Source organism: Astyanax mexicanus, chromosome 8, assembly GCF_023375975.1.
Source record: "Astyanax mexicanus isolate ESR-SI-001 chromosome 8, AstMex3_surface, whole genome shotgun sequence".
Lineage (NCBI taxonomy): Eukaryota > Metazoa > Chordata > Actinopteri > Characiformes > Acestrorhamphidae > Astyanax > Astyanax mexicanus.
In genome coordinates, this window is record NC_064415.1 from 57,571,540 (window position 1) to 57,596,023 (window position 24,484).

The 24,484-nt window shown below is 35.6% G+C and overlaps 2 protein-coding genes across 3 annotated transcripts; one reads left to right on the top strand and one right to left on the bottom strand.

The window, feature by feature from the left end:
* Nucleotides 1–141: 141 nt before the first annotated feature.
* vps4b (vacuolar protein sorting 4 homolog B) lies at nucleotides 142–17,823 on the bottom strand. Of its 2 annotated transcripts, XM_049482027.1 has the most exons (13): nucleotides 17,693–17,823; nucleotides 15,337–15,448; nucleotides 15,086–15,186; nucleotides 10,033–10,144; nucleotides 8,876–9,023; nucleotides 8,221–8,279; nucleotides 7,956–8,075; nucleotides 7,538–7,694; nucleotides 6,574–6,722; nucleotides 5,860–5,941; nucleotides 4,469–4,688; nucleotides 3,604–3,744; nucleotides 142–2,564 (listed from the first exon to the last, which is right to left on the bottom strand). In XM_049482027.1, the coding sequence occupies exons 1-13, from the start codon at nucleotides 17,711–17,713 to the stop codon at nucleotides 2,463–2,465; spliced, it is 1,524 nt and encodes a 507-aa protein (XP_049337984.1). In that variant the 5' UTR covers nucleotides 17,714–17,823; the 3' UTR covers nucleotides 142–2,462. The 2 variants fall into 2 exon arrangements, with proteins under 2 accessions (XP_049337984.1, XP_049337985.1); XM_049482028.1 differs by lacking the exons at nucleotides 15,086–15,186; nucleotides 15,337–15,448; nucleotides 17,693–17,823 and adding an exon at nucleotides 13,419–13,685.
* A 4,457-nt stretch (nucleotides 17,824–22,280) lies between these two features.
* Nucleotides 22,281–23,509, top strand: LOC125804035 (uncharacterized). Its single transcript, XM_049483144.1, has 2 exons — nucleotides 22,281–22,754; nucleotides 22,841–23,509. The coding sequence occupies exons 1-2, from the start codon at nucleotides 22,437–22,439 to the stop codon at nucleotides 23,507–23,509; spliced, it is 987 nt and encodes a 328-aa protein (XP_049339101.1). The 5' UTR covers nucleotides 22,281–22,436.
* Nucleotides 23,510–24,484: the final 975 nt, after the last annotated feature.

Sequence of the window (24,484 nt, forward strand, 5' to 3'; positions counted from 1 at the left end):
CTAAGTGACTGAATGCTGCGATACACCAATAAAGTCCTTAGGCAAGACTCCTAACAATACATTGACCCAAATCTGTAATAGAAATATGAATGAATAAATGAATCAATCAACCAATGAATAAATGCTTTTAACACCCTTGAGTTTGTTGCAATCTTAGCCTTTATTTACATGTGTATAATAAAAGAAACAAGCAACACCAAAACCTCATGAAGCAGATGAACTTTCAACTGAAAAAAGACGAGTATACATTTATTGTAAAAGTATACAGTATTATTTTCTTAAAAGCCATATTCTCTATATTTTAATAACATTTTAAGGAAAATATAAACCAACACCGTAAGTGCATAGGAGTACAGGTGTGTATACAATCTGAGAGTATGATTTTTTTAAAAATTTATTTTAATGAAATGTGCAAATAATATTTGAATAACCGTGCCCCAAATTCTGCCTGTGGATGAACATATGAATGCAGACCAATACATAATATACACAGACCTTCTGTTTTTCCTGAACTGAGCAGAGACGAAGATACGTGTAGAAGGCACGTGGTCAGCTTAGCCGCGGCAAAAGTGTCGGCTTCGAGGCGACCAGGTGAAGAAGGCATGTTCGAGTGTTGACCCCGAATCACATGACCTACCTTAAAGGAGAACTCCAGTGTAAAATTGATTTTGGGTGTATTTATTAAAACATGATTTAAAAAAAAAAAAAAAAAAAGTCTCTCTCCTCTCTCCTGCAGCTTTCTGAGATTCAGTATTTTGTGCACTTTGCCTAAACAGGCTTTTAGAATGGAGAAAATGCACTTAAATCACTTTTTACACAGTTATTCAGGTTTAAAGTAGCTCCAAACTTCATTGGTAAAATCTGGAAAGCTCTGACACTTAAAATAAGGCATTTATAGCTATAAAACTGCACAAGAAGTTTATTAAAAGTCACTGTGCCGGCATCTTTAATTTAAGTCACAATAAGTCAACCGTCGAGCACGAGAACGAATAGGTAGGATTTAAGTTGAGCAGATTGCAATATAAATTCCTATGGAAATGCATGAATTCCAGCTGTTGCTGAAAATATATCTGGTTTATTGTCCCTAATAGAATGCAAAGAACCGACAACAGGTTACATAAACACTGCTCAAAAAGTTTTACTATTCGTTCTCCTGGTCAACATTTGATTTATTGTGACTTAAATTTAAGATTTACTAACAGTATGGGATGTAAACAGTAGCTTTTAATAAGCTTCTTGTGCAGTTTTACATTTTTAAACACCTCGTTTTAAAGATCTGGGCTCTCCAGATTCTATCAATGAGGTGTGGAGCTACTTTGAGCCTGAATAACGGTGTAAAAAGTGATTTATCTTTATTGTCCTCATTCTAAAGGCCTATTTTAGCAAAGTGCACAAAATACAGGATCTCAGAAAGCTGCAGGAGAGCGGAGGAGAGCTATTTAACAAAGGTAAAAATGCTTATCACGTTTTAATAAATAAATACACCCAAAGTTTCACACCTTTTCACTTCCTGTAAAAGCAAAACGAGGCAGCCCTGCACTGTGCAGAACTCACACTTACGATTACACACAATGAAAGAAACTGCAGTTTCACAGTTTTCTGTCAAATATAACTGCAGTATAGAGGAAATTACAGAGGAGATTATTATGTATAATGGATCGCGCACTTTTAAGTGCTTGGCCCTCTACAGGCCTCTGAGTAATGCCTAATGTGGTCCAACAATGCAAGATAAAGGGCTTCAAAGGGAAATTTTGTAAATATACAAAAGCGTCTGGTCTGAAATAGTTACGGTTATACTACAGCTCAGCTCACATCTCCTCAACGCCATCCTCTCAAAAACGATCTTTACAGACACAAAGAGGCCTAAAAGTATTGTTTTAGAGATCTCCATACCGATAACATATAATATCTGTAATAATCCCCTCGCTCTACTGGATAATTCGTTTTCAGTTCAGTTTTCCAGTCCATTTACACGATCACCACCCTCTAAACCATCCGCAGCTTTCATTAATCAAACCCAAAACAAGGCTTTCGCTCCAAGAATGAGCCGAAACATCTCTGAACTTCATAGTAGTGCCATGTACCACTGAACGTAGTTGTTCATGAGAAAAGTAGCTAAGCTGGAAGTGTAGACGGAGACGGTTACGATATGAGATTCGTCTAAAAGAGAGACACGTATTGAACATTTAGCCTGGGCTTGTAGTTTAAAAGAGAAAAAACTAAAACAGAAAAAAAGAAACTAAGGCTTGTATATGAATGAATGAATGAATGAATGAATGAACACACTCATCAGGTTCCCATGTAGCGTCCAGACCAGCTTAAACCTGCCGTCTGCTCAGCCGCCAGCCGAAGGGAAAAAAGTCCAGGAGGAGGAAAGAGGGGGGGGGAGAAAAAACAAGAAACAGAAGAAGACTTTACAATCAGGTTGTGTTTGCTTTGGTTCTGGAAGAGACGCCTCCCTCTCAGCCTTCCTGGCCGAAGTCCTCAGTGAACTTCCGTAGCTTCTCCAGGTCCTGCTCGTTCACGGTGGGCTTTGTGTTGGATAGTGATCGTAACATATCCGGCTGAAATTTCAAGAAAATTCTGAATTAAAATCACTTGTGATCACAAAAAAAAAATAAATAAATAAAAAATAATAAATAAATAAATAAATAAATAAATAAAATCCAATGTATGGAGTAAATTTTGGGCCAAAAGTATTACACACAAAAAAAAACTATAATAATGAAATAAAATCATTTAAAATTAAAAATTTTAATTTTAATAAAATGTTAAGAATCAAAAGGAAGAATAGTATGTTGCGAATTCAAAAGAGAAAAAAAAAAACACAGCAAATATATCTATTTTTCAAAACACTTTATTATTCTAAAAATAAAATCCTCTTCATATTCCAATAACCTAATGTGATATAATTTGGTGTCCTGATGCCCAAATCACAGAAAGAAAAGACTGATAACTAAAAAACTAAGAGAAAAGAGAAACAAAAGAGAAAAAACATAGCAAATATATATTTTTAATATTTTAACTATTATTCTTTGCAGTTATTTTTTTTTTATTATAATTTCAGTTTGGATTTTGTCAGTCTTTGCATTTATTTATTTTATTTTTTTTTGCCTTTGCTTCTGGAATCTCTTCACGAATGGGCGGGGCTTAGAATAAGGCGTTCCCCTTGAATCTCCATAAGTCACCTGATTTTGGACTGACAGTTACCCTGAACCCTCGTCTTTTGATTGCGGGTTTAATTTTGTTAATTTTGTTTGTGACCCAGTCTGGGCAATTGATATCACCTGATAACACAAATAATATACTAATTATATAATAAACAAATTATTATACTAATAATATATTATATATACACATGTACAGATGTTATTATGACTTTATATAGACTTTGACTGAGACATTGCTCATTAGTCCTTAGAAATTTAGTAAATGTACCTCTGAAACACACTTGATTACTTCTGCTTTTTATTGCTGTGTATATTTTGAACAGCTAAAGACTCCAGTAAAAAAATCTATAAACTATATAGTCATGGCTTGAAGACTTTTTCTTTTCTTTATCCTTTAAAATTCACCTTAGAACAAGTTTCTGACAGAACTCACCATGCTAACCACAGGCTCCAAGAGCTTATCCCCAGGAACCTCCATCCAAGTCATCTCTACGGCGTTCGGATCACCTGGAGAACAAGGGGTCAAAAGATCATCCAGAATGAGGTTCGGATCATCTCTTGATGGGCCTCGTACCTGGAGCAAGAATCAAAAGCAAAAATAATGTAAATGACAAGTAAATCAATAAACATCTATTTTTCTGGTTTATTTTCATACATAAGGACTGCACTGGATTATAAGGCACACTAAGCGATGCTATTTAGATGCCTACATCGAAGTGAGCAAGGGTGTCGCCATGTTGCCCTTCTAATGGGGAAGAACCTAAGTAGATAAACTGTAATTCTTTATATTTAAAAAAAAAATAAAGTAAAGCAAGTTTGTACATCACAAAGGCTGGGTGCAGCAGCATTAGCATTAGCCACTAGCACTAACAGTGCTAGACTGAGGAACCCTAAGTGTTCCAGTAACCCAGGGTGGTTCAACCCACGTAGCTTGTTTTAACAGAGCTCTTAACGGCAAGCGGGATAGTGCTGCGGTTAGCGGCTAATGCTAATGCTGCTGCACCCAGCCTTAGTGCTGGAGAAACCACAAAAAAAAAACTCATATTTATAACTCTGTACTTAAGCGGAGTGGCTTTACTGCTCTTTAATACCTGACTGATACAATTCATACATAAAGAACACCGGATTATAAGGAGCTCTGATGGTTTTTGGGAAAATGAAAGTGAAGTCTGGAAAATTTGGTACATAGTTCTATACTTTTGTGTTTAGTAAATAAGGCTCCATTAGTTTTTTTTTTTCTAAAATTTCTAAAGATTTAAGGAATATTAGCAGCTCTACAGGACAGAAGAGGAGCGTACCTGTTTAAAGTGTGTAGCAGACTGAACCTTCCTGACTGGCTGCATCAGTGCGTCTCTCACTATAATGCTGATATCGGCTCCTGAGTAGCCCTCAGTCTTCTTCCCCAGAGTGTTGAAGTCTGCTTCAGTGAGGCTGTTGGGTGTGCTGCCCAGGTGCAGCTTAAACATGAAGGAACGAGCGTGCTCCTCCGGGAGGGGGATGTAGATGCGCTTCTCAAATCTGCAAAAAAAAAAAGTCAGTTTTACAGTAAAATTCCAAAGATTTCATTAAAAATCAACTTATTTAAATGGTTAAGATGAAAACAAAGTGATTTAGTGAGTGGTTTGGTGTGAAATGCTCTGATCTAAAGAGGTTTTAAGTCAGATTTATTCATAGAGGTGATGAATAAAACCTAAATGCTCCTTGAACAAAACCTTATTACACCTTTTGGCTCATGTCTGAGACACTGGTGTACCATGGTTTTCTGTGAACCAGTTCTGCTGCACTAATCTCACCAGCTCAGAGCTTTTTATCTTTTCTTCTTGTCTCTCAGTGACTCATGTTGAAGCTCCAGGATCTCGTGGTTTTCTTTACATGCACATGTTTTGAGAAATGAGCCGAAAAACCTGTCTGGTGTGAGCTGAATCAGCTGTTCAGCCCACATCACCTACATTAAATCTGATAACTAAGCAGGTTTAATTTGTAAAATTTAAATGTATCCTATGGTAAGACACTTATATACACTACTGCATCTCAACAAAGTTGAATATCATTGAAAAGTTACTTTATTTCAGTAATTCAGTTCAAAATATTAAACTTATATAATAAATTTTAAGCGTTTAATTTTATTTTATTGTTGATGATTATGAAGCTTACAGTCGAAGAAAACCCTCAAAAAAATCAGTGTCTCAGAAAACTAGAATATTATATAAGACCAATTGATACTTTTGGTAAAGTTACAGTGTGGGCAGTGTTCCAAGTCCTGCTGGAAAATGAAATCCTCATCTCCATAAAAGTTGTCAGCAGAGGGAAGCTTGGAAAACACTGCACTGACTTTGGACTTGATATAACACAGTGGAAAAACACTGCTCACACTACTAAAAGTACCATTTTATTTTCTTATATAATATTCTAATTTTCCGAGACACTGATTTTTGGGTTTTCATCGGCTGTAAGCTTCATAATCATCAACAATAAAAAAAAAAAAAAAAAATGTTAAAATAGATCACTCTGTGTGTAATATATCTATATAATATATAATTTTCGCATTTTTGAAATGAATTAATGAAATAAAGTATCTTTTCATTGATATTGTAATTTTTTTGAGATGCACTAGTGCATATGCTCTGTTCTGTTCGCATTTATTTTAATCCATCCACCGTACAAGTGTTCTGAATACTGTATGAATTACCGTCTCCTGATGGCAGAGTCCAGTGTCCATGGGATGTTTGTGGCTCCCAACACCAGAATCCCCTTATTATCATTACCAACACCTAAAGAGATAAACAGATAAATAGACTCTTATTAAAGAGATTATTTTAGTCATAGTGAGTCATAGTGTCAGAAATCCCATAATTATAAAACATAAGATATTAGTGTAATTTTCGCAGTATAAAAGGTACACTATCATTAAATGTCCATTTTCATTCATAATGTGCATTTTGCTTCACTAATAAGGAACAGGGGTGTCGCCATGTTTTCTTTCTAATTGAGCAGGTCTCGCTGCTGGGTGGTGGTGGGGGGTGGATAACTTAAGTTATCCACCCCCCATAAGTTAAGTTAAGTAAAGCTAAGCTAAGCTAAGCTAAATATACAAAACTGTAATTCCTATTATTTAAAAGTCAAACGAGCGCTGGACGTTAATCTACACAGATTTCTCTCCTGAAAACTGTTTATTTGGGTGAATTAAGTGCTTCTGTTTATTTACAGTAAGCTTACATTTCCAGATTTCCACTAAGGCTGGGTGCAGCAGCATTAGCATTAGCAGCTAACCGCTAGTAAATGCCGCCGTGGTGGTGTGTGTACAGGTTTAGGCAATTAATTCAATTATTTAACATGTTCCTTTAATTATTTACCAATTTATCCCTGTTACTAAAATGACCAGTAACCTGGAACGTTTCCTCACCCTGCATCTGCACAAGGAACTCTGTCTTGATCCTCCGAGCCGCCTCGCTCTCGTTCTCACTTCGAGAGCCACACAGGGAGTCGATCTCGTCGATGAAGATGATGGAGGGGTTGTTCTCTCTGGCCAGAGTAAACAAGTTCTTTACCAGCCTAAAAAACAAAGAACAGAGACCATACAGCTTTAACAAAACATCAAACTGCAGGAAACAAATCATCAGCCGTGTGATTCCAGAGTCCAGCACTGCTGTTGATAACAGGAGCTGGACTTTTCACCTGGGAGTACTGCAGCCACTGTGACGATTAAAATAGCTTAAATATATTCATCAGTAATAATAATAATAATAAGGTGAAGATGGGTGGGCAGAAAGAGGAAAATGTCAATGAGTTTTTATATTCAGGTCTTTGATGAGAGATAACAGTGAGTCATACAGTGACTGAAACCACAATCAAGTTTATTAGGGTTCTATTGAATGATACATTAACCTTGTCTCTCAGATGAAAAACAAGAAGATTTTATAGTACAAAAAAACAGTTACAGTATTTTTCACACTATACGGCGCACCAAATTATAAGGTGCTTTATGCAACACTAGTAAGGAACAGTGGTGTCGCCATGTTTTCCTTCTAATTTAGAAGGTTTTGCTGCTGAGTGGTTGTGGTTGTAGTAAAGCTAAGCTAAGCAAACAAAACTATAATTCTTTAAAAAAAACAACCACATTATTTTAAAGTAAAAATAGTGCTGGATGTTAATCGACACATATTTCTCTCCTGAAAACTATTTGGGTTTACGTGGGTAAGTAAAGTACTTCTGTTTATTTACAATAAGCTCAGATTTCCAGATTTACACAAAGGCTGGGTGCAGCAGCATTAGCATTTTCGGCTAAATTAGCGTGTAAATGCCACCAGACAGCATTAAACTGAGAAACCTTAAGTGTTCCGGTAAGCCAAGACAAATAGACAACTTACTTCTCGCTTTCTCCCAGCCACTTGGACACTAAGTCTGAGGAGGAAATGGAGAAAAAGGTGGAGTTGTTGGCCTCTGTGGCTACGGCTTTGGCCAGATAAGACTTTCCTGTGCCTGGAGGTCCGAAGAGCAGAATCCCCCTCCATGGAGTTCTTTTACCTGAACAGAAAAAGATGGATGGCTTATTTGTCAAGGAAGGCTTGCACTGGACACTTCAAATGGTTCTAATTTAATAAAAGAAGGATTTTAATACCCAGCAAACTGCAAACATTTTATTAAAAGGATTATGGGTATAGATATAAATATATCTATTTATGTTTGGCCAATTTGTGGAGCGTTAAAAACTAAACATTACTTTATTTTCTCAGTCCAAAGTCCAAATATAGGTACATTGTTCTTCGTGAGAATGAAAATGCTGACCTGTGAAGAGATGTGGGAATTTGATGGGTAAAATTACAGCTTCCTTCAGTGCCTCTTTAGCTCCCTCCAGCCCAGCAACGTCATTCCACTGAATGTTTGGCTTCTCCATGACGATGGCCCCTACAGAGAAACACTCTCCGTTAACTAAACTCACACTTCAACTGTTCTAAATTGTTCATTTAATCTTAATTATCTTATATAAATGTGATATTTACAGTAAAAATCAGACTGAGAGACATAAGAAAATATCAGCTTAATAACCAACCGGAGAGCTGATTCTGAAATTTCTTCTTCTCTGGATCTTCTCCTTCATCACTCTCATTTCTACAAAGAAAAAAAGAAAATACATACGATTGTTAGCTTATTTATTTATTATTTATTTAGACATCCTATACTTTATTATCTGTTTTATTTATTTTTAGTTTAATAATTGAAAACCTCTGGAATATAATCAAGAGGATTTTTTTGCACCAGGAGTAAAGCAGTATAAAGTTGTCCAAAAGCAGTGTGTAAGACTGGTGGAGGAGGAGAACATGATGCCAAGATGCATAAAAACAAAAACTGTGATAAAAAACCACCATGGTTATTCCACCAAATATTGATTATTTCTGAACTCTTAAAACTATATTATGAATATTAACTTGTTTTCTTTGCATTATTTGAGATTATCTGAAAGCTCTGCATCTTTATTTTTTGTTATTTCAGACATTTATCATTTTCTGTAAATAAATGTTCTGAATGATTATATTTTTATTTGGAATTTGGGAGAAATGTTGTCTGTAGTTTATAGAATAAAACAACAAAGTCCATTTTACTCAAATATAAACCTATAAATAGCTAAATCACAGAACAGATAATAGCTTATAGGTTTATATTAACATTAACAATACATTAAAAAACATATGTATAAATATACAAACCCTTTATCGTCTGACTGGGACTCCTTCACAGGTTTTGCAGGGGCTTTCTCCTTCTTCTTTAGATACTCCTTCAGTTTCTCCGCTCGGTCCAGATACTCTGCACACTTGGCTCTGATGCTCTGTTTTGCTTTGTCCCCCTGAGCTTCATCTGAGAACCAAACAAGAACACAGATATTCGATTAAACTGAAGAGCCTGATGTCTCAAATTACACAAATTCATAAATTAAAATATTCAATTACCGTACCCAAGTCATCTTTTCTTTTTTCAGTTTTACACTGGAGCTACAAGTGTAGAGTCCAAACATGTCTTTTGCCAGTACAGGAATGTGAATTAGTGGGAAAATATGTGCACACACATTTTTCTCCAGTAAATATACCTTTCAAACGGCAATAATCATTTCACCCGGTCAAGAAAACACCACAATTTAGTGGTTAGATATGCTTCAGAACTAACAGATATCAACATACCACTTCTTCATTCTTTATGCTAACTCAGAAAGGACACTGCTTTAGAACAGTCTGATTTAACCCTCCTGTTATGTTCATTTGTCAGGAACAGCAATAAAGTAATACTTCATTACTTTTGAAAGATCAACATATAAAACACAATAGTTTTACATAACATTAAAACATAACACTGCAATTTCTTTGTTTTAGTTTCAGTTTTTGCAGGGAGTAATTTGTTGCAAATATGTGAGATGAACCATTTTCTTGTTTTATGTTGATTACACTCATTAAGGCAAGCAGAAGATGTTTCATACTGAAAAAATAATTTTAACAATTTTAACAAGATCTTCAAACTCTAAAACAGTTCAATTTGACCCAGAACAGAACAGGAGAGTCAAGTAAGAATAATAAAAAAAATACCAATATTTGTTGGATTAGCCTTAGCTAAATAAAATGTTTTATAATATTAAAAGGTCACAGTGGTTAAATATTTTAGCAGACCATTATTTTACCATTAGAGGTAGAAAAAATATCAGAAAAAAAGAGTTTTGCACACTAAACACAATTAGAAACATTTGGAAACCCATCATGAAATCCTCAGCATTATAAGTGAATTGATGCCACATCTGTTGATGTGAGCACAGAAATGAGAAAATCATGACCCGTGTAAGGATTTATTATTTTGTCCAGCACTGGCTCTGTGTACTCACATTTCACCACATGTAGGAAGTACTGAACTGCATGCTGGTAGAGTCGCAGGGCCTCCTCGTAGTTCTGGGCCTTGTCCTCCTGGGCTGCCTTACTGGCAAGGTCTATAGCTTTCTGTGAACACAAAATCACAATTCACACTTCAGGACCAGGCTGTAACAATAGCACAACTGATTTTAAAATAATAATAAAGTTGTCACAGCATAGGTATCAAAAAATACTATCACAAGCTTCACAGAAATTGATTAATTAAGCCCCATTTTGGAGTAAACAGCAGTACCAACAGTGATCTACACTAGAAAGCATTTTGTCCAGTCCTAATCTGGGTTTTAGACTTCATTTTTGATATAACTTAAAAGTAGAGATGTCCCCGATCTGATTATATAATCAGAATCGGGTGGAAAAGATCTGGATCCGACCGGCTCTGTACAGCACAATTAGCCACAGCACAGCTATTACACTCCTACTCTGTCCATGTGCCTGTCTTTCTGTGTGTGTGTGTCCCTTAATTAGTTTCCCCCTGGTAAGTCAATACATAGGAACAAATGTTAGAGTTATAATATTGAGCTATTTAGGACCTATTTTACTTCAAAACACATTTTAAACTTAATTTTGTATACTCTGATAATTGTGACATATTTCTGTGCGATATTGGATTTTATAGACATTTGTTTTTATTTCTTTAATTTAAGAAAATACGCATATTTACAAGGAAAAAAAATGGCTATTTAGTATGTGTTTGTTTTGTGATAAAAAACAGTAATTTTTGATATTGTTGTTTCAATAACAATTGGATATTTATTTAAATAACCATAAAGGACAACTTATATGTGTGTTTTTTGTTTTATTATTACAGCATTGTCAAAGTATCGGATTGGGGCTCGGTATCGGCAGATGCTCAAAATCAAACGATTCAAACTCAAATGGGCAAAACAATGTGATTGGGAGATTCCTATTTAAAATATTTTTGTTGCTGTGCCTTTAGGATTGACATGTAAATGACCTCTGTTTAGATTGGCTGCCTCTTCAGATACCAACCCACAATCTGTAGCAAACTAAACGCCAAGGCTACACTACTGTAAATCAAATAGGTAAATATATGTAAATGTTGGCATTTTTTGCAGATTAATTTGCATATATTGACAATGGGAGCAAACACTATATATTCCAAAACTTCAACAATGTCTACAAACTACTTTAACCTTTGTCTGATTCTGAAAAAGGGGGCATTTTACATTGTATAAGCCCTTTAATGCAGAGAAAGAAACAAGCAAAAAGCAGCTTAAACAGCTGCAACAATTTTTATACCAAGTTTCACTTCCACATTAACTCACTACTACAGAGGTAAGGATTGAGTCAAAGAAAGGGAAAATGTAATATTTACTGTTATATCTGCAGATAATAATGCAAAGCAAATACACTGCAGTGATTGTTCTATGTTGTCCTTTTTCAAGCTTGACTAATTGAACACCCACAGGTCCTCCTTACCTGGACGGTGTGATATCAATCACAAGGCTCACAGAGCATAGTAAAAGATAAAGGGGGATAATTTGCATAATTTGGCAGCCTACAGTGGCATCAATATAACACACAGATTTGCGCGTGCTCATCAACCAGCTTTGAGTTATTTACATTTTATTTATTTAGAATATTAAATCATTTTTATCATATATATATATGTATTAAAAAGTAAGGTCTCTAAGCTTATTTTCAGATATTTCTGTATGTAATTAAACACAAATATACATTAAAAATTGAAAATATTGAATTAAAATAAAACTGTAATAAAATAAAAACTATGTTTACTACACCTATCTGTAGTAAGTCATTATTTTAAAATAGAAAGTTGTTATATTGAGATAACGTTACCAGGTGGTTATTTAAAGATCTTTTTGCTGACTGTCTCCAATTAACGACTTGGAATCTAAAAATGATGTACTAAATCAAAATAATTTAGTAAGCTAACTAATTGTATTGGTTAGCTAACTTATGTGTATCTTACGAAACGTATCTAATGATAGGTTAGCTAACCTAGTTAGCAGTTGGTTTTGATTTTAGGTAGTTAGCAAGCTAAATATTTTCTAAAGTTACTAGTATAACATCCCCTGAAAACCTATTGAACTGGCTTATTAAACTGGCTTTTAAGCTTGTCAACTGTATAGGTTTAACATATCTTAAGAACTAGGTTAGCTTACCTTATCTTTAAGCTTAGTTAGCTAGCAAGCTAAATAATTGTATTGAATAGCTAATTTAACTAACTAACTAGCTTATGTGTTCCTTTCGAAACATGTCAGTTAGTTAGCTAACAACCAAGCTAACTGTATAGCTTAGCTAACCCAGCTAAATAACTGTATAGCTTAGTTAATCTAGCTAAATAGCTATCTTATGTAAGTTATTCCTTACAAAACATATCTAGGTTATCTAGCAACCAAGCTAGTTTTACAGGGTAGCTAACCTAGCTAACTACCTTATGTGTTACTTATTTAGTATACACGTATATAGATTAGCTAGCAAGCTAACTAACTGTATAACTTAGTTAATCTAGCTAACTAACTGGTTAACTTAGCTAACAGTTTGCTAACTAACTATATAGCTTAGCGAACATAGCTAACTAGCTAGCTTTTGTATTCCTTACAAAACATATCTAGGTTAGCTACCAAGCTAACTGTAAAGCTTGGCAAACCTAGCTAACTAACTAACTGTATAGCTTAGCTAACCTAGCTAAGCTAACTAGCTAGCTAGCTTATGTGTTCCTTACGAAACACATCTATACTTAGGTAACGTTAAGCTAGCAAGCTAACTGTATAATTTAGCTATCCTAGCTAACTTATGTGCTCCTTAATAAACATATCTATGTTAACTAACAAGTAATTGAATAGCTTAGCTAACATAGGGTAAGCAAACTAGCTAGCTTATATGATTCTTAGTAAACATATCTAGGTTAGCAAGTTAGTTAGCTAGCACTTGTTTTTGAGGCTAGGTAACGTTAGCGTAGGTAGTTAATTATCTAGCTAGTGACATCTTTTCTAAACCTACTAACCTAACTAACCTACTTTACCACTAAATATGGTTTTAAAACAAAACTTTTATTTTAAAACTAGCCAACTGTCTAGGCTTAACAGGTTTTAAAAACTAGCTAAATAACTTTATCTCTGCTGGTGTTTTATAAACATTAGCCACGGGTGGCTAACTAACTGAACAACACTGAACTCCAGTCCACAGTGTTGAGTTTTAGCAGCAGCAGCGCCACAAACCCCGATCCTGTACCGAAACTAAGGGTTTATAAATAAGTAAATATGTGTTTAATCGAAGTGTAATGAGCTGTTTTCCGTGTTTAATCGCCTGGGAAAGGACGCTCGGGTCTCGGCTGTGTGTGTGAAGCTCCTACCTGCAGGTTGTTGGTCGCAGCCATCAGGCTAATGATCACAAACACCACAGGCCGAAGAAGCTCGAGGCGTTCCGCTCACTGACACCCGGCTACTCTACCCCGCTACACCGCCACCATCCGAGCCCGAACACCGCGCCGAGAGGAGCACAACCGACCGCGCGGGAAAAGTGCGTTTATTCAGATTATTATTAAGCGATAATGGAGGAGGAAAAACTTCCGTAACTAAAATGTCGAGTGTCACTTCCGCCTCGAAAAAACACACGAAAAACCATCCTGACGTCACGCTGAATGACTCCACAATAAGGTTGCCATGTTGGTACAAAAAAAACACACACACACCGAAAAGCGAGAAGTCTCACTGCTGTACATTCTTACACCAGATTTCTAAAAAAATATATTGTTTTAAGATTCTCATTGTATAAATTTGCTCCTCTGTTCTGTATGTTTATGTATGCACTCCACTCTCTAGCTTCTAATTTGTAGTTATGACATCCTCTACAATAGTTTGTATTGTTGTATATTGTTCTATATTGTGTGTGACTTTAGCTAATAAAAAAAGTATCGCTGCAGACTTAAGTCAATGGACCCCTCTTTAAATAATGAAAAAATAAAAATAAAAATGGGTAGATCCCTAAAAGATTGGAAGCATTACAATTTCATTTAAATGAGAAATAAAACATAATAATACTTCCTTCTTCTTTCTTTCTCACCCTTGATTTTTGATAGTTAAAAAATAATTTCTGTTGATTGTATATTGCTATGGTTAAATCTTGCAATAAACCTATTTGTCAAAAAATAGAAAATAAAAATAAAAATAGAATAATACTTTTGAAAAATTGCTGCGGCTGATGACTCTTATATTTTTAAAGTTTTCATAGGCTGAGATGATTGTAAAGTATGTTTAGTGATTATTGTAACACCTCCTCTGGCTTTTGAAATTCTGTGTATATTTTTTTTGCTGCTCTCTCTCTTTCGCCTATGTGTCTAGTTATTGTACATTCCCTGATAGATTAACTTTTTAAAGGAGATCTGGCAACCTTGACTACAGGTACCATGTAAAGAATCACTCAGGTCACACCCAAAGCAAAACTCCCTTTTGTCACATGTGGGTTTAGACATTTAAAAGAATATATATATATATATATATATATATATATATATATAGAGAGAGAGAGAGAGAGAGAGAGAGAAAGAGAGAACAAAACATATTTTTCTTTACCAATTGTTCAAAATAAAAAAGTGTAAATACAGTTAAAGTTTTAAAACATATACTCATGATCATGATCCTATTGGCACCATGAATAATGCCAGGTCTCACTATCAACCTCACTAATGCTCTTGTGGTTAAAGGGAATCCACTCCTCTCATGAATGTTCTAAAATCTAGAATAAAGCCTTGCCTGGATTGTAGGGATAAGGGATAAAATCTTACCTTTTTAAAATACTTTTAATAATGAAAGAGCATGTGTCCCCCTAATACATTTGTCTATATATAGTGTATAGCTGAAGATACAATAACCACAAAGGTGCAGTCTGTGGGTTAATCATTCACCCACTCACATCACCACAGTACTGTAGTGCAGATCTGTGATTGTGACGTCACTATGTGATGACTAATCTTCATGTGAGGAAGGGTTGTAGATACTGAGTAAATCACACACTAGTGACCTGTTTTTTATCCAGATAATCCTGAAGCTCCTCCACCCGGTCCAGGTACTGGACACACTTCTCCCTGAGCTTCTGATTGCCTTCTTTTCCCTGTGGCTCACCTGAACATACACACACACACACACACACACACACAAGATCTAAACATGGCTTCAAACACATACATAAAATAGTCTAAAAACACCATAAAAAACATCAATATAAACATCAAAATTCATGTACTGTAATTAAAACATCACTTTATCACTCACGCTTTATTATGTGCAGAAAATACTTCACGGCGTGCTGGTAGGATTTGATGGCCTCCTCATAGTTTCCAGCTTGATCTTCTTGTGAAGCTTTGGTGGCCACTGCTATGGCTTTCTGCCATGAGAAATGTGTGTGAGAAATATGTGATATGTATGATAATATGTTAACCTGACCCTGTAAGACCACAAATTTAACCAAGCTTTTTTTCCAAATCTTTTTTAAGGACTTTTACTAATAAGAATGGAAAGTATATCAGACTCTTCTGTTCTATTGTTAAAAAAAATGCCTGAGACACCCGTATCATACACGAAATGCTACAGATAGTGGTCAGGAAAAACTAGGCTTGTCGATCTTGTTATTCATACAGTGAAAATGTTGAAAACAACACATAAATAAATAAAAACAGAGTTACTAATCAAGGGATTATTCAATGAGGTTATGGATAATAACAAAATACATAAAACAAAATATATAAATAAAATCTAAACCATTCTCTATATAACCTTTTAAAATAACTTAACAAATCATTTGTGAGTATACGGTTCAGTCACCAAATAATACTGTAGTTGTGGAGTAATACTGTATAATATACACAATACAGTAAATTAGATTACTGTACATATTAATACTAATATTATTATTACTATTATATGTTTCTAAGGATGCACAGAATATTCAGCAACCAAAATCATTTGGCCAAAACTGTCAAAACCTATATTAATAAATTCTAATAACCATAAATTCTAGGTTTTTTTCTATCTATTTTTGCCAGTCATACCTTGCACATATTTCTTTTATGAGACAATGAATAAATCTTAAATGCATATGCAAAATAATGCAAAAAAAACAGCAACAGCAACAATTCTGTTTCTCACAGCTTCTTGCCATCTCGACATAAAGTGGCATGTTGAATATCCAGTGTTCAGTATAAGAGAGTTGAACCCAAAGCACCACATTTAACAGCCCTGCTCCACATTTACACTTAAGACCTTGTAACACTAACGAGTCACATGACACTGGGGAGCGGAAATGGCTAATTGGACACAATTTGACCATTTTCTCTTAGGGATGTACTCATTTTACTTTAGTTGCAGCAGTTTAGACATTAATGGCTGTGTGTTGGGATAGTTATTTTGACGGCACAGCAGATTTACACTGTTATACTGTAGCTGAACACTGACTACTTTACACTATATCAAAGTGTCATACCTTTAGTGTTATCCCATGAAAATATATAAGAAAATATATACAAAAATGTGAGGGATGCACTCACTTTTGTAAAATACTGTACATACAGCTTTGGAAAAAATATGGAGACTTAAAAAGATTTTTGCTTGTTTTACCAAATTAAAAAACTCTGGAATATAATCAAGAGGAAGATGGATGATCACAAACCATCAAACCACCAAACTGAACTGCTTGAATTAATTTTTGCACCAGGAGTAAAGCAGCATAAAGTTATCCAAAAGCAGTGTGTAAGACTGGTGGAGGAGAACATGATGCCAAGATGCATGATTAAAAACTGTGATTAAAAACCAGCCAGGGTTATTCCACCAAAATTGATTTCTGAACTCTTAAAACTATAATTATGACAAATATGACACTCAAAATGACAATAATCATATTTAAAATTTGAGAAGAAATGTGTCCATAGTTTAAAGAATAAAACAACAACATATACCTACAAACAGCAAAATCAGAGAAACTGATTCAGAAAGTGGTCTGAAGTGGTCTCTTATATTTTCAGATTCCATTTTCTCAAATGCCTCAAGATTTTTGTTCAAATAAAAATGTAAAAATGTATCTGTAAGTGTAACATATTCTTCAATTCATGGCAAAGCTAGGAACCTCCTGTTCTTGTCCAAAACTTTATTTGCTAAAGTCATATATAGTAAAGTCATGTAAAGTAATCTGGGCAATATGGAACCCATGTGGCCCAATCCCATATATATATATATATTCATATGTGCTGTTGACACACTCTTAAACTGTTATCTGTATAAAAGGGGAGGAGTTATGCCAGGCAGGCATGGCACACTTTCAAAATAATGCCGTGCCAGTCTTCCTTGTTTTCCTTTGTAAAGTAAACAAGAGGTTTTAAACCTTCTAATCCAAGCTATTCCCAGTCATTAACTAACTATCACACTTTTAATTCATAAAGTGTTTAGACTGTGCTGAGCTGTGCTGTGCTGTGCTGTGCTGTGCTGGACTGTGCTCCACTCTTTCAGGAAGTCTGTGATTCGTTTTTAAGCAGCTCCTGGTCATTCTGGTAGAAAAGCTTCATGATCAGACCGCTGAGAGCCCTGAGATCAGAACCTGAACACAGTCTGAAGAGTCTATAGTCTGAGTTTATCCTACCTGTAGGTTGGTCGGCTCCATCTGAATGTCCGGATCTCAGGAAATCTGCTGCTGTGAGCTCAGCTCAGACACAGCTCCATGACTCGCTTTCATTCCGTCTGTTTCTGTTTCTGCTGCTGGAGTTGGGCTTTTTCCTGCTCCGCCTGCTGAGCTGCACCCACCCGACCAACAGCAGAGGAATGAGAGCAATGCAGACAGAGAACTGCAACAATACCGGCTTTATAACAACCAGTCAACAACTGCATAAACTAACTAACAAATACAGACACACTTTTATTTATAGGTTTATATGTTTGAGTAAAATGAACATTGTTGTTTTGTTCTATAAACTACAGACAACATTTCTCCCAAATTACAAATAAAAATATTCTCATTTAGAGCATTTATTTACAGAACATTAGGTGAAAACGGCTTAAATAACAAAAAAAAAAAAAAAGAAAAAGAAAAGGATGCAGAGCTTTCAGATCTCACATAGTGAAAAAAAAAGAAAACAAGTTCATATTCATAAAAGAGTTTTAAGAGTTTAGAAATCAATATCTGGTGGAATAACTCTAGTTGGTTTATAATTAAATTTTTTTCAGGCATCTTGGCATCATGTTCTCTTCCACCAGTCTTACACACTGCTTTTGGATAACTTTTGGATAAAGCCACACCTGGTGCACAAATTCAAGCAGTTCAAGAGATTTTAGACCTCTAATAATGCAAAAAAAACAAGTTCATATTCATAAAGTTTTAAGAGTTCAGAAATCAATATTTGGTGGAATAACCCTGGTTGTTTTTTTAATAACTTTTAATTAATTAATTAATTTAATAATTTTTCATGCATCTTGGCATAATGTTCTCCTCCACCAGTCTTACACACTGCTTTTGGATAACTTTATGCTGCTTTACTCCTGGTGCAAACATAACATTTTTTTTACAGATTTAACGGCTTTATTTGTGTTGATGATTACATAATTATATGTACACTTATATGTACAATTATAAATACATAATAATAATAGAAAATAAAAATGTATATTTTCTGCAGTTCTGCAGTGCTTGCTTTCAGCCACAAGATGGTGGCATTTGGTTAAAGAAGAAAATATCTATTTTAAAAATATCTATATCATATTATTGTCCAGCCCTAACTGCAGTATATTTGAATATGCTCAGGTTTGACACCTTTCTCTATTCTTCAGTACCAAAAGTCAAAAGTTTGGACACCTTTTAATTTTATTTTCCTACATAATAAATGAATAGTAAAGTGATCTATCAGACTATTAAGGAACACATAAGGAATCACGTAGTAACTTAAAAACAGTGTAAAATAAACCAGAAATAACCTGTTAACCTGCGGTTTCCTGTACAACAGAGGAAACTCTCGCTCTTCCTGTATATGGAGTTTAATTAATTTCAGGCCAAATGGATTTACAGAAGGATGTTTAGTCAGTTACTGACCATTAGTGACTGCAGCCAAACTACAGCCGAATAGTGCTGGTTGTGTTTATGATATAAAGAAGATAATATCTGCATGTTTACACAGAAATGGAGAAAGATAAATTAGTGTGATAAAACAACTCCACAGAACATGCTTCCTACCAGCTGATCTGAAATCCAAAAATGTTTTTATCAAACATATTAGAGCTGTTACAGAAGTGAGGGGATGGACGTAAGTGCAGAATATAATTATTTTTATTAAATTAATAAAAACTAAAACAAATTAACAAACAAACAAAATAAACCAAAGTTACACTGAATACATAACTACAAAACACTAAACTTGAAAACAGGAATCTAAGAAACAGCATGAAACAAACCTGAACACAGACAGCAAACAAACCAACAAAAGACTAGACAAAGAAGGCTTGAAACAAAGGGGCTTATATACACGAGGAGGGAACAGGAAACTGGAAACACCTGAGGATCAATCAAGAGGGGGCGGGGTTACAAATCACTGATGACAGGGTGGGGCTAGGGCGGAGACAGGACCAAAACACAACAGGAGCACATGGCTGGGAAACATGACAGGTAAACAGAGGGGCAGGAGCACAAGAGACCAAATGAGGGAGAAACACAAGGCAGACATGGGCTAAACTGTGACAAGAGCAAAGTATGAAATTACCAAGATATTTACGTTACATATATTTTAAAAAGTGTTTATTTATTTAAAGTCATTTGTTTGCCATTTCAGAAATAATTGTTCAGTAAAAAAAAATAATAATAATAAATGTATTACGAAATATTTTTGGCATATACAAAATTACAAATTTTAGTATGTTTGTTGTTTTATTCCATAATCTACGGGCAATATTTCTTCACAATTCCAAATTATTTTTCTTTAGAGAACATTTATTTGCAGAAAATGAATACACTGAGTTTTGAATATAAGTGTTGTTAACCTGATTTTACCCTCCCAGGGTGGAAAGCAATCAAATCCTTACAGCAGACTGCACAGCTGTATTTATTATAAATCCAGTCATAAACAGTCGTATAGAGTTATTACTTTAAGCAGACCACCCATCAAACACACACTGGCTCATCTGTGGCATACAGTTATTGGTTTAAACAAACAAATTGTAGACAAGCATGTTATAACAACTGTTATAATAACCATCTGCACGGCGTCTCTGTCTTACGCAACTGCACTAACAAAGCATAAAGCATAAAAGTCTTCTTCTAGCAACCCATGGCATCTCCACTGCCACCCAGATGGAGTCCTCTACTCTATATCTATATCTGTCCAAATGTTTGTGGACACCCCTTCTAATTAGTGCATTGCTCTCAGGCCTATAACACTGTGGCCAGGCAGTCAACAATTACTATTAACAAAATAGAATTAAAAAACCTAAGAGAAGGGGCAAGACTACACACTGATGGTGAGTTAGTGGTGGGGGGCATATGCCCATCATACTCATATATATTTATATATAAATACAGCAACTTTATGCAGTAAATTTAAGTTTAATAGAAAGTTCTCCCATATCACTCCTCTGCACATGCTCACCGAAAAACTTTTACTTAATTTAAGCTTACTTAAATAACAATTTAAATCATTAGGATATTATGGAATAAGTAAAGTTCTCTAATGTTATTTGTTCCCATGTTTCCTTTTACATTGTGTTCTTAGAGACCCTTGACTTCAGAAGAAACTATGAATAAACAGGTGTCCCAGTACTTTTGTCCATAATGTCTCCTTATATCTATGTTTGATCTGTTTAATCTGTTTGACACCAAGGCGTCAACATCCCGCTCGTATCTAATGACCGAGGAGCACAAGCAGAACAGCGATGACGTTAAAGCATGAGCAGAGTGGATGTAGCTGGGTGAGATGATGTCACTGTGAAGGACGCTCAGCTCTGAAAGCCTTTTACCTACCGCACACTAACTCAGAGTTTATCTGCTTTATCTACATAAAGCTTTCTTTAAGGGGCACTGAAGAATCCACGCTGTTCTCTGTCCATTACTGAACCAGCCAGCTGACATAACTCAGCCATAACTCAGCGATAACTCAGCCATAACATTAAAACCACCTGCCTAATATTGTGTACATCACTATCATGCCACCAAAACAGGTCTGGCCTGGCAAGGAATGAACTCCACTATTAGAGCATTTAAAGGGAAGTTTCTCCAGCACTAAGGCTAGGTGCAGCAGCATTAGCCGCTGATCGCAGTGCTAGCTAGGCTGTTTGTTACAGTAAACCTAGTGAACACTGGCTGGGATACACAAACTTGACGTTTGCTTGTGTCAAACAATGCGGGAAACAGCAGCTTCATACCTATGAATAGAGCAAAGATCCAGTAAACACCCACATATCACACAGAGAGAGAGAGAGAGAGAGAGAGAGAGAGAGAGAGAGAAGAGATCCAGTAAAAGGTTTTACTTTTTTTTTTTTTAACCAAAACCACACTGGTTTGATATGAAGAAGACATGGAGAGAGAGAGAGAGAAAGAGAAAGAGAAAGAGAAAGAGAGAGAGAGAGAGCTAAAACTGTCTAATCACAACTCTTTTTAATTAATTACAACTAATAACACAGTTATCGATATATTATTCATTTATCTATTTTGTTTTTTTATTACAGTTTTTCTCAATTGCTAAAACACTAAACCCGGTTGTCTGAACCAAATGCTCAGTGCCCTGAACCCATTTATTGAAATGGTCAATCTTTTGGCAGAACCTTAAGCACTTTTCACCTAGTTAGACACTTGCAACAACAACTTGCAAACATATTTTCACCCACTAAAACACATTTGGCACTCTGATGCACTTGGGCTGCATAATGTTAAGCACAGCTGGCAAAAGGGAAATTCAATGAAAGCACAGGTGTTTCAACTTAAACACTGCAACTCAAAATTGATAACACATGTGACTAATGAGGTGAAGACACCAATATAAGCCAGTCCATGGGGCCCTGTTTGTTGAAGTCTCACTATGGACAGAAACAATCAGAGAGGCAGAGTAAGAGTAAGAGGTGGAAGAGGTGGAAGAGGAGGAAGGGGAGGTATGAGACGAAGAACAAATATTTCAGATGAAATACGGGCAACTGTCATAGACCATGTTCTTGTCCACGGGTTGACAATTAGGGAAGCGGGACTTCGAGTTCAGCCCAACCTAAGCAGATTCACTGTGTCCACCATAGTCCGAAGATTCAGAGAAGAGAACACGTAATTGCTTTTTTTCATTTTGTACATTTGTGCAGTATGACTCAATAAAAAGGTGTTTCATTACACTCATTTTCCAATATACTTGTAGGCCTCGTACTACATGTATTTTTTTGTAATTGCATGTTCTTTTTGTAGAATTACCAGATTGCCACATCAGGGAGGGAGGCCATCTATGTTGTCCCCACGCCAAGAGACCCTCATTGTTGACATGGTCCGTCAGAACAATTCAGTCAAACTCTGTGAAATACAGCAGAAGATCATTGACGACCATGTTGATTTTGAAGGCATCACCAGTATCAGCATTTCCACCATTGATCGTGTCCTAAAACGCAACAGGATGCGGATGAAGCAACTGTACAGAGTACCCTTTGAGCGCAACTCAGAAAGGGTCAAGGAGCAAAGATTCCACTATGTACAGGTAGGTGTTCAATACTGCTGTCTACTCTACAGCATAAGGTTGTCTTATGCTGTACAGCTTACAAAGCTATATGTATTTTCCCATAGAGAGTGTTTCAACTGGATTCCTCAGAACAACCACATGAATATATTTATATGGATGAAGCTGGGTTCAATCTGACCAAAAGGAGGAGGAGAGGCCGGAATGTGATTGGCCAACGAGCCATTGTTACAGTTCCTGGCCAGCGTGGTGGCAATGTCACTTTATGTGCTGCAATCAGCAATCATGGTGTTCTCCACCATCATGCCACATTGGGGCCATACAACACTCAACACCTCCTGACATTTTTAAGTGATCTTCGGGATATTGTGTTAGGGTTTCAGCAGCAGGATCATGAACAGACAGAGCATCCTGTCTATGTCATTGTGTGGGATAATGTGAGTTTTCACCATGCCGTGCAGGTCAGAGAGTGGTTCACTAGAAACCAAGAATTCCTGAATGTTTTCCTACCACCATACTCCCCTTTCCTCAATCCAACAGAGGAGTTCTTCTCTGCATGGCGCTGGAAGGTTTATGACCGACAATCCTACACCAGGGAAAATCTCTTGCAGGCCATGGAACTGGCCTGTAATGATATAGGTGTGGATGCATGCCAAGCGTGGATCCGGCACACTAGAAGTTATTACCCACGCTGCCTGGCAAGGGAGAATGTGGCCTGTGATGTAGATGAAGTCCTGTGGCCTGACCCAGCACATCGACATGATGTTATAGAGTAGATATTGTATGCACTTTTGTTGTAAAGTTTATATATATATATATATATAAACTTTACAACAAAAGTATATATTATTTTAGGACTACACAGGCTAAACAAGAATTTTGTTTTGAAAATGCATTTTTGTGAACAATAAAGGTTATTTCTAAACACTTAATGATCTGATCGTTTTGTTTTCCTTTTTTCTATGTTGTGTGTAATGACTGCTCAGTAGTGTTTTCATTTTGATTGACTCGGGGTCTGATCTGACAGCATTGTTTGCTTTTGAGCGCTGTTTGAACTGTTTTGAGGTGATAGTTTGGTTTTGCAGGAAGAGTCAGATGTTTTGTGAATGTAGTTTGAAAATTGAGTTATGAATTTACAGTTTAGCAACATGGAGGGACAATTTCAAGAAATGTGTCTTAGCAATTGAGAAAAACTGTATTTATCTATCTGATATTCTTTAAAATGTAAGATATAAGATTTAATTGAATTAAGAGAGTGAGTGAAGATAGAAAAGAAAAGTGAGAGAGAGAGAGAGAGAGAAAGAGAGAGAAATATAAATTAGAAATAAAAAATTAAAAATAGATTTATTCCTTATTATTACACATTTATAAAATCTTCAAACACTTATTTTCATTTTATTGTCAATTATAATTAATCATAATACATGTTTATCCTGTAAATAACTCAAGTTCTTTTGTTGTAATTTTATTATTTAATTTTTTGATGTGTTTTCTGTTTTATGCTTTGGCAATAGTGTTTCTTATTACATTCATACCAATAAAGCACTGCTGAACTGAACTGAGAGAGAGTGAGAGAGAGGACAGAAAGGAATGCCAGAAGGAGAAGACACAGAAAGAGAGAGAGAGAGAGAGAGAGAGAGAGAGAGAGAGATGTAAATATAGAAGATGTGTTGTACAGGAGAGAGAGAGGAATAAAAGAAGGGAGGGAGGGTAAAGAGTAAAGACAGCAGAAGAGAAGGGAGGAGAAAAGG